This window comes from Branchiostoma belcheri, unplaced genomic scaffold (assembly GCF_001625305.1).
Source record: "Branchiostoma belcheri isolate BF01 breed outbred unplaced genomic scaffold, Haploidv18h27 scaffold37, whole genome shotgun sequence".
Lineage (NCBI taxonomy): Eukaryota > Metazoa > Chordata > Leptocardii > Amphioxiformes > Branchiostomatidae > Branchiostoma > Branchiostoma belcheri.
Window position 1 is genome coordinate 1,365,620 of NW_017803987.1, and position 10,398 is coordinate 1,376,017.

The window sequence follows — 10,398 nt, forward strand, 5'->3', positions numbered from 1 at the left end:
TGTATGTTTGCTCTCCCAAGCTGCTTATTCTGCAACCGCAGGAGTATTTTTATTACAATCATTCAAAGGGGATGCGTCTGTATCTTTCAAAGGGGATACGTCATAAAAGTATCGACGCATTTTGCATATATTTGGCATGTAAGTAGTTTAGACAAATACAAACATAACGGATCTAAGTTATACAATTTACATACATGCGCTTGCACATGTATAGCACGAGTAAAAAAGTTACAAGGCAACTAAAAATTGCAATGTTATACAGATATGTAAAGTTGCTGATGTGAAATCAATAAATGAATAAAAAATTAACAAAAGCTCGTAACTCAGCAGATAGACCTGACACGAGATATGTAATACTAATTTGCTTCCATTTAGGGGGAGTTGCAGATAATAAAATAGGTAAATTTATTAGCGCCGTTAGACAAGGTGTGTCCAAGAATCCCAGAATTGTTTAAAAGTTGTAGAGTTCTCACGATTGCCACTAGTGACTCTTATGTATTGCAGACTAAGTGTAAAGCGTGTCGAGTTACTGTTTCCTATTTTTATCCGTATCCAGATATAAACCTGGTTATAGAGATTAATTGAACCTGCAGCTACTAATGCAAAGTAACAGAGACGGTTCGTAAGATTTTAAACAGCTGTATTCAACAGAAAAACAAACAACGACGGTAGGCAGTTGCTGTAGTAAAGTAGAACAACTTTGTCGCCAAACACTTAAATACACAGCATACAAACTAAAACGGGACTCTTGAAATTTCAAAAGTCATTCTTCAACAATGTTGACGACAACCACAATAGAAATATCATTAAAACCCATTACACCCCATAGACTCACAACGTTAATATATTAGATATATAGTCACACTGTCAAAAAATACATAGTCAATAGTTGGAAAATTAATGATCATCAGAGGAGATAACTTTCGTCTAAAAGAAATATTACCAGGGAGACCGGTTATTAAGGCAATGTCTAAAGTTTCATGGTCATTTTGATAATTTCAACAGACTTAGTCATTGAGCAAGGAAGCATAATGCACTTCTGTATCACACAAGAATATTCTAATTATGTTAAACAATTCTCAATTCCTTAGTATCGCAACACGGCACTCTTTATCGAAAGAGATCAGACACAAAATTACAAGACTCAAAAAAAATTGGCGGTGATATTTTCAAGACATACGCATAGGCAAGCAAATATACGCTACCAATAAGTGTTATTGTATACAAAATGCGCATTTCAAACATCAAAACACAGCATCCACTCCTCACGAAAGCTTGTTAAGTTTTCTTGAAAATCTAATTTTGGCTGAAAGTTCATCTGAAACTTGCTAAAAAGGTTAAAAATGAAATTCCCAACAATTTGAAAAACTTTGCTGTATGCATAATGACCTTACAATCAGTGACGAGGAACGACATAAACTTTCTGCATCTTATGATTAATTTTCTGCTCCTTGTTATCGTGTGTCATGCTCACATGTTATACATAACGTAACGACTCGGATGTGTAAGATTTGCGTTCCGTGTCAGAGACATGTGCTTTACATTCTGTGTTGGAAATTACAGTTCAAACCTTCTTACATTCAAGATTCGTATGCAATGATCTGTTTAGGTCTGACCAAAGACGAAATAGCGGGCTGACGCGCCGTACACATAAGTGTTATCCCAAGAGGAAATAATCAAGTCGAACCCTCTGGTCGTTACGCTTGCTGTGTAAATATCCAGCCTGAAACACAAACAACAGTTGCTTTTAATTTTTTCATTCCGTTTCACACAAATAACACATTAACAGGTAACATAAAGAAAGGAGTGCAAGTAAGAAATAAAACTAATACACACGACAAAAGTTTTGTAAGCGTAGGAGCTTTTATTTAGCATCCACCATCTTTTTTTTTAGCTAAGGCCACACCAAGTAAATTTTATGGATGACGTTCGCGCGCGCATTGATTTTGGCCTGTTCCTAGAAAAAAAAACAAGAAATTCCGCTTCCTGTAACTATGACCAAATAGTCACGACAGTGCCGCAAATCGTCAGATTGATGTGAAACCCGTAACGCCGAAAGCCTGTGCCTGGATGAAAAATGGAAAAAAAAATGGAAAAAAAAATGGCACTGAAAAAAATCCTGTTAATAGTTCCAAAACAGTGCCGTTTTTGGAACTATTAACAGACAGGACGGTCCTGTCAGCAGTGCAATATTTCTTATCTAGGCATCTTGTTTTTTAGGGCCCTTCTTGTTTTTTTTTCGCCCTCTCGCATTAGATTTAGGGTCTCCAAAGGACGTCATCCATAAAATTTACTTGGTGTTTAGCTTTTGTATAAAGTAAGGACACTGAGAGAAAACAAAAAACAAAACAAGAAAACCCTAATCTGCCCATTAAGCCTACATTAATATAAACGAAGTTAACAATCATCCGAAATCATTGCAAACGAAAAGAAATTACGGTAGAGTTACAATTGTGAAAGTATAATAAAGTCGTATATATACCAACTTTATTTCTTCTAAAAGTGAAAATATCAGTCATTTTAGCCAGAATTGTAATTTATTTGGAAACTTGAAAAATATTTTAAAAAGTTGTCCGGACAATATGTATAATAATACATGTTTATGATCCATCTCTTAAAATAAGTAGCAAAGCATATCCAATCTTTCATCGGATCTGTGGAATAATATAATTCAACAAATATAATGCAACAAAGGTGTTAAATTAGAAAAAAAAAGAACATATAACACAAATGGAGATCATAAGGCCACAACAAGTAATTTCTATGGATGGCGTCCTCTGGAGACCCTAGATCTTTTGTGATAGGCTTAGGGCGAAATAAAACAAGAAGGGCCGAAAAAAAAAAGATTTGAAATATTCTGAAGGACGACAAATGTTAGGAGACAAATTAAATAAGAGAACACAGAGTAACACCCAACAAGTCTTTAATTCCTCATGAAAACAGCAATAATTCAGTGTAACAGAAGTTGTTGTACTGAGCTGTGTCTTATGTTTATATTTTGCGTTACGGGTTAACTTTAATTTTAGGATTTGCGGCACTCTCGTGACTCTTTGATCATAGTTACAGGAAGCGGAATTTTATTATTTTTTTCTGGAAACAGGCTTAAACTAATACGCGCGCCGACGTCATCCATAACAATTACTGTGGCCTAATAAAACAACAAAGAAAACGTACCTGTTGTTGTTTCCGGACCACGTGTCGAAATGTGTGATGGAGGGGACGACGGATGGAACCTGTGTATACGTGCGTGTAAAGTCGATGTGCACACGCGTGCTGGTGCCATACCCTTGCCGAGAGAGCACCCTGATGCCACTCTCACCTGAAAATCAAACCAACAAACAATTCGTGTTATCAATGACAATGATGTTTATTTGCACATTCATGCTTATGAGGGCTAAGCGCATTACATGTAGCTATACATGAGTCGTATAAACTTCTACATAAGTGCTACACTACATACAGATGTATGTCATTCAGTATATGAAGTTAACATTGATTATAAAGTTTACTTAGTGTTTCTTCCCTCTTTTTAAAACATGTATATACGAGTACGACCTCACAGAATTTTTGTTGTGCAGTATTGTTAGGAGATGTCATTATGTACACATAGATAATCTTTTATTAACTATTTACATTGTGTGTCGAAATTCAGAGCACCTATGAAATAATTACGTATGTCCCTGTATAGCCTACAGCCTGACATAAAATAAATTTTATATGCTAACATCCTAAAGAGATGTTGAATAAAAATGTGAACATTTCTATTCTATTCATCACAGTTGACTATTCCATCCAAAATACAATCTAAACCTTTTGACTGACTTTGACCTCTTTTTTTTGGATAATACAAATCGAAAATCGAATATGACTAGCATGAATGCACGCGTACAGTGTGTGCATAAAAGTCCAAATAGATAGAGTTAGGACATTGGAAAATAAATTGTATCTTACAGTTGACGTTCTGCCAGTTAGCCATTGAGGCCTCTGCACTGTTGAGCCGGCTGGTCAGATGGCTGGCGGTGGTAGAGAGCCCGGAGACGTCACTCCGCAAACTGGCCACAGTCGTGCTCAGATCGCCTCCCGCGTTACTCTCCAGTTGGGTCAGCGTCGTGCCATGCCCTTCCACAGTCTCGGTGATTTCGTCCACGTCGTCCCGAAGTTCGGTTTCGAAGGTTTCCGACCCAGTTTCCATGGTTTCTACTTCTGTCTCCAGACCGTCCACTGATGTACCCAGTTCCGTAAGTCGCGCGCGGAGTTGGGTTAGTTCCTCGTTTGTGGCCACGTCTGCCAGCTGTGTCATGGCCTCCTGTAATCCCGTCTCTAGCCTGGTGACCTCATCATCCAATGCTTCCGACTGATCCGAGAGGGTTTGGTATTGGTTTTGGAGCTGCTGAATGCTTGCCTCGGCGGCGGTCAGTGTTTGGGTGTTGGATTGCGACTGTGTATTGAGCTGGGAGATCTGACTGGATAGACCACTCACAGAATCGGCGGTTTCTTCGAGCTGATCTATCTCTGACTGAACGGCCGCTAGAGATGTGGTCACGGCGACAAGACTCGCTTCAACCGTTCCGAGACGCTGAGCTGACGATGCTACGTAGCCTGATATCTCTTGTTGTAAAGCCTGTGGGTCTGCGTCTTCAAGTGCCGCCTCCACGCTTTGGATACGCTGATCGTAGTTGGCGATCGACTGCTGTGTGGTTTGTACCTCTGTGATGAAACCAGTTCCCTGGTCGTTCATCCCCGATAGGGTAGTTTGCAGTCCTGCCACTGTAGTCTGCAAAGACGCCAAACCCTCCGAAACATCTCCCTCTGAACTTCCCTGACCGGTTAGTCCGGATTCGATGGTCTGCATACGCGCCTCTGTTCTGTTCTCTTGTTGTTGAACCTCTTGTTGCAACCCTTCGTAGGACTGTTGCAGTCCTTCCTGCTGTTGTTCTGCCTGCTGGAGAGAGTCGTTAACGGTCTCGAGTTGTGCAGTTAGACTGTCAACGTTTCCTTGCAGTGTCTGTAAAGCTTCATCTTGACCATCTACTTGTTGCTCTACGGTATTGACGCTGCCGCTCAGTGATTGGACATCCGACTCAATCGTAGTGATGCTCTCGCGGACACTCTCTCCGTTTGCCTCCAAAGCAGTTATCCTCGTTTCGGCTTGAGTCAGACGTTGATCCATAGCTTCGTTCCCTTGGCGGAAGGTCTCCGCTAGTTCGTCCATTGCCACCTGTATCGTTCCCTGCCGTTGTTCTTGCTCATCAAGAAGAGTGGCCTGAGTCTCCAGTTGACCGCTTATCTCCGTGCCTTGCTCTTGCAGATTCTGTGTAGCGGCTTCGAGGTTTGCAACGTCACCTTCCAACACCTGTACGTCGCCTTCTAAAGAATCTTGCGCTTGCTGCTGAGCCTGAAGGCGGTTGTCCAAGTCGCCGATTTCTTGTGTTTTGTTCTGAACAGATCGCTCGATGGACTGCATTCCGTTGTGATGTTCTGTCATCTGTTGATCCAGGGCTTCAATCTGTGACTGTAGATCAGCGATGAGTTCGTCCAGACCTCTCACGCGATCCTCTTGGGAGGTATCATCGAGCACGGCCTGCGCATCGGCGAGAACTTGCTCCTTCTGTGCCTCCGCGGCCGCCTCGCGCTCTTCGCTAGCGGTCTTCATCGCCTCAAACTCCAGACGAAGGACGTATTGCGCATCCCTTTGCTCCAGAAAATTGCTCTCAAGCGTGGCATTGAAGTGTTGCTTTTGGTCATACAGCTCGTAGTCAAGTTGATCAATGGACTCTCGAAGGGTTTCTTGAAGTCCTTGCTGGCGACGCTTCAGCCCTTCGACTTCATCCGTACATTGGGATTCCAATGCAGACACTGCGGCCTGGTGGTGAACCAGAGAGGCATTCACCGTCCCAAATTTTTGTTGGATAGCTGAAAACGAGCCTTCAGTCTCCTGGAGTTGGTCAGTGAGGCTGTTCACCATGTTTGTCAAATCGGTAATGCTGCTCTCAGTTGCCTGTGAGGACGAAATGTGGTTCTTATGTGTTACTTGCGACTCACATGGCCAATCCGTGGTCACACACACACACATTTCTTGTCAACAGAAACACCAATCGGATCTTTGACGGTAGAGATCGAATTGGCTCTGTGTGTATTGTTGTGTGTGTGTGTGTGTGTGTGTGTGTGGTGTCTTTCATTCTCACCTTAAGTTTTGTCAAGGCTATCCTGTAGCTCTTCAGTTCGTTATTAAGCCTGTCCACCCTTGCGGCTAGGTCGTCAAAATCCTCTGTTAGAAGAAACAACAAAAATTGTAAGTACACCGTGATATGACATACTAAAAGGCTGTCACTTAAACCACCTTCTATAAATATTTAATTTCTTTGCAAATGACTACAACACTGATTCCTCGTAGATTTCGCAAAATTTATACAAACGTTAACATCGAAAATAATTTTGCTGTGACATATCTTACTGTGAGAACTTGCAGACGTTGGAAAAAAAATTTTCTAAACAAATGATTTATTAATTTGTTTCTCCATACCAAACAGGAATACGACTTTAAGGTCTTTTTAATATAACGGATATTAGTGTGATACAGTAGTGTGGCGCAGTACACATTTGGGACATTCTCCCAGACAAAGTGGTCGGCCTGATCACTGACAACAACTTCCAGTCATTCAAAACGACACCGGCATCTTCTTTCCACCATCAGCACCTCTACATGTAGCTAGAACCTTGCAGTTGCTGTAAACCAATAATTAGCCCGTAGTGCAACTGTTATGTTACCGCATTGTTGTTTATCTTACTGCATTGTAGGAAAAAAGTACTTGCCTTCCAACAGTGTCACTTCTTTGCAGTCTTGTGCCTGTACATCTGGCCACCTCAGAGAGACTGCCAGCACCATCGCCAGAACAACGGTGAAGAAAGCCATGTTTGGACGAACCCTTACGGCGGAGGGTAGAGCTGAGGCCTGCCTGTGTCGGCCCTTCTTCTTCACCGACCCGAAATTGAGAGAACTCGTTCACACCACCTGTTTATACCTGCTTACACAACTAGCGTTTCTTTGTGTTTCCTACAGTCATTTTGAGGCCACCAAATGCGGATGGGAAATGTTTTGTTGTGTAATTATATGGCAAGGACGTTCAATTCACAAACGTGTCTTTCACAAAATGTTGGTGGAAATATTCTGCGGTCAGTTCAATACTCCTGCGAGTAACTATGTTATGAAACTTGATTATGACAAATGAATGCAACGCCTTGGGGGGGGGGAGGCTGGTTAACGTTTGTGTCTTAGCCGCTTTGGTATCGTACAACAACTTAAAACACTTACCTACACGTGAAGATATGTGAGGGTAATTGCCACCACCACCAAGGGGTTTTACGTACGTGAAAAATACAGGGATTTTTCTCGGTATGGCTAAATACCTGAACTGGCCTCAACCAACCGCTTTCTGGTCTAATATGCAGTGTACGTGGGCTGCGAACCAATGTATCCAGAGCTTAATACCCCAAGTACAACACATGGTTGGGGTCAGTTGAGGTATAAATATTTAGGCAGACCACATTTGTCTTGATTTGTCTATTGTGCATGTCTGTACGTGTGTCAGCGTGTGCCTATGTTTTCCCCATATTGGTGTTAAACATAACTTAAGTGGAGTTGTGTGGCGTAACGGCGGAGTGCTCGACTCGGAACCAAGCGGTCCCGGGTTCAAATCCTGCCATGCCACCGATCTTTCCTTAGGAAAGACACTTCACTCAGGTAAAGATGAGAATTGTGTTGGTGGCAGAAGAAAGATAGTTGAAAACAACTGTCACCATGCACGTCTCGTGATTACATGTTAGAAGAAAAAATAACTTAAAAATGCCTATATGAATTGTAATGATATTTGGTCTTGTGTGAGTAGATTAACTGTCTGGATGCTGTTCCTTGGACAGTAGTAGAATATTCCGTCTTTTTTACCTTGTGTCCAGAATATGGTCCTGAGGGCACACAGTTTTCCATGTCAAGAAAAAAGTGGTGTATGTTTGCTCTCCCAAGCTGCTTATTCTGCAACCGCAGGAGTATTTTTATTACAATCTTTCAAAGGGGATACGTCTATATCTTTCAAATATACGTCATAAAAGTATCGACGCATTTTGCATATATTTGGCATGTAAGTAGTTTAGACAAATATAAACATAACGGATCTAAGTTATACAATTTACATACATGCACTCTCACATGTACAGCACGAGTGAAAAAGTTACAAGGCAACTAAAAATTCAAAATGTTATACAGATATGTAAAGTTGCTGATGTGAAATTAATAAATGAATAAAAATTTAACAAAAGCTCGTAACTCAGCAGATAGACCTGACACGAGATATTTAATACCAATTTGCTTCCATTTAGGGGGAGTTGCAGATAATAAAATAGGTAAATTTATTAGCGCCGTTAGACAAAGTGTGTCCAAGAATCCCAGAATTGTTTAAAAGTTTGCCACGATTGCCACTAGTGACTCTTATGTATTGCAGACTAAGTGTAAAGCGTGTCGAGTTACTGTTTCCTATTTTTATCCGTATCCAGATATAAACCTGGTTATAGAGATTAATTGAACCTGCAGCTACTAATGCAAAGTAACAGAGACGATTCGTAAGATTTTAAACAGCTGTATTCAACAGAAAAACAAACAACGACTGTAGGCAGTTGCTGAAGTAAAGTAGAACAACTTTGTCGCCAAACACTTAAATACACAGCATACAAACTAAAACGGGACTCTTGAAATTTCAAAAGTCATTTTTCAACAACCACAATAGAAATATCATTAAAACCCATTACACCCCATAGACTCACAACGTTAATATATTAGATATATATAGTCACACTGTCAAAAAATACATAGTCAATAGTTGGAAAATTAATGATCATCAGAGGAGATAACTTTCGTCTTAAAGAAATATTACCAGGGAGACCGGTTATTAAGGCAATGTCTGAAGTTTCATGGTCATTTTGATAATTTCAACAGACTTAGTCTTTGAGGAAGGAAGCATAATGCACTTCTGTACCACACAATGATATTCTAATTTTAAACAATTCTCAATTCCTTAGTATCGCAACACGGCACTCTTTATCGAAAGAGATCAGACACAAAATTACAAGACTCAAAAAAAATTGGCGGTGATGTTTTCAAGACATACGTATAGGCAAGCAAATATACGCTACCAATAAGTGTTATTGTATGAAAAATGCGCATTTCAAACATCAAAACACAGCAGCCACTCCTCACGAAAGCTTGTTAAGTTTTCTTGAAAATCTAATTTTGGCTGAAAGTTTATCTGAAACTTGCTAAAAAGGTTAAAAATGAAATTCCCAACAATTTGAAAAACTTTGCTATATGCATAATGACCTTACAATCAGTGACGAGGAACGCCATAAACTTTCTGCATCTTATGATTAATTTTCTGCTCCTTGTTATCGTGTGTCATGCTCACATGTTATACATAACGTAACGACTCGGATGTGTAAGGTTTGCGTTCCGTGTCAGAGACATGTGCTGTACACTCTGTGTTGGAAATTACAGTTCAAACCATCTTACATTCAAGATTCGTATGCAATGATCTGTTTAGACCTGACCAAAGACGAAATAGCGGGCTGACGCGCCGTACACATAAGTGTTATCCCAAGAGGAAATAATCAAGTCGAACCCACTGGTCGTTACGCTTGCTGTGTAAATATCCAGCCTGAAACACAAACAAAAGTTAATTTTAATTTTTTCATTCCGTTTCACACAAATAACACATAAAGAAAGGAGTGCAAGTAAGAAATAAAACTAATACACACGACAAAAGTTTTGTAAGCGTAGGAGCTTTTATTTAGCATCCACCATCTTTTTTTTAGCTAATAAATGCTTAGCTTTTGTATAAAGTAAGGACACTGAGAGAAAACAAAAAACAAAACAAGAAAACCCTAATCCGCCCTTTAAGCCTACATTAATATAAACGAAGTTAACAATCATCCGAAATCATTGCAAACGAAAAGAAATTACGGTAGAGTTACAATTGTGAAAGTATAATAAAGTCGTATATATATACCAACTTTATTTCTTCTTAAAGTGAAAATATCAGTCATTTTAGCCAGAATTGTAATTTATTTGGAAACTTGAAAAATATTTTAAAAAGTTGTCCGGACAATATGTATAATAATACATGTTTATGATCCATCTCTTAAAATAAGTAGCAAAGCATATCCAATCTTTCATCGGATCTATGGAATAATATAATTCAACAAATATAATGCAACAAAGGTGTTAAATTAGAAAAAAGAACATATAACACAAATGGAGATCATAAGGCCACAACAAGTAATTTTTATGGATGGCGTCCTCTGGAGACCCTAGATCTTTTGTGATAGGCTTAGGGCGAAATAAAACAAGAAGGG

The 10,398-nt window shown here is 39.8% G+C and overlaps 1 protein-coding gene across 1 annotated transcript; it reads right to left on the reverse strand.

Moving 5' to 3' along the window:
* Window positions 1-1,164: 1,164 nt before the first annotated feature.
* On the reverse strand, window positions 1,165-6,913 carry LOC109476234 (adventurous-gliding motility protein Z-like). The gene is made up of 5 exons (XM_019777116.1): window positions 6,814-6,913; window positions 6,186-6,268; window positions 3,952-5,998; window positions 3,175-3,319; window positions 1,165-1,723 (listed from the first exon to the last, which is right to left on the reverse strand). Exons 1-5 carry the CDS (start codon window positions 6,911-6,913, stop codon window positions 1,606-1,608), a joined length of 2,493 nt encoding a protein of 830 aa, XP_019632675.1. The 3' UTR covers window positions 1,165-1,605.
* Window positions 6,914-10,398: the final 3,485 nt, after the last annotated feature.

Bases quoted from the DNA above. Each gene is read 5' to 3' on its own strand.
- LOC109476234 (XM_019777116.1), bottom strand. From the start codon at position 6,913: ATGGCTTTCTTCACCGTTGTTCTGGCGATGGTGCTGGCAGTCTCTCTG. The intron at 5,999-6,185 runs GTGAGAATGAAA...TCGTCCTCACAG, and splicing joins TAGCCTTGACAAAACTTAAG to GCAACTGAGAGCAGCATTAC. The intron at 3,320-3,951 runs GTAAGATACAAT...TTTGATTTTCAG, and splicing joins TAACTGGCAGAACGTCAACT to GTGAGAGTGGCATCAGGGTG.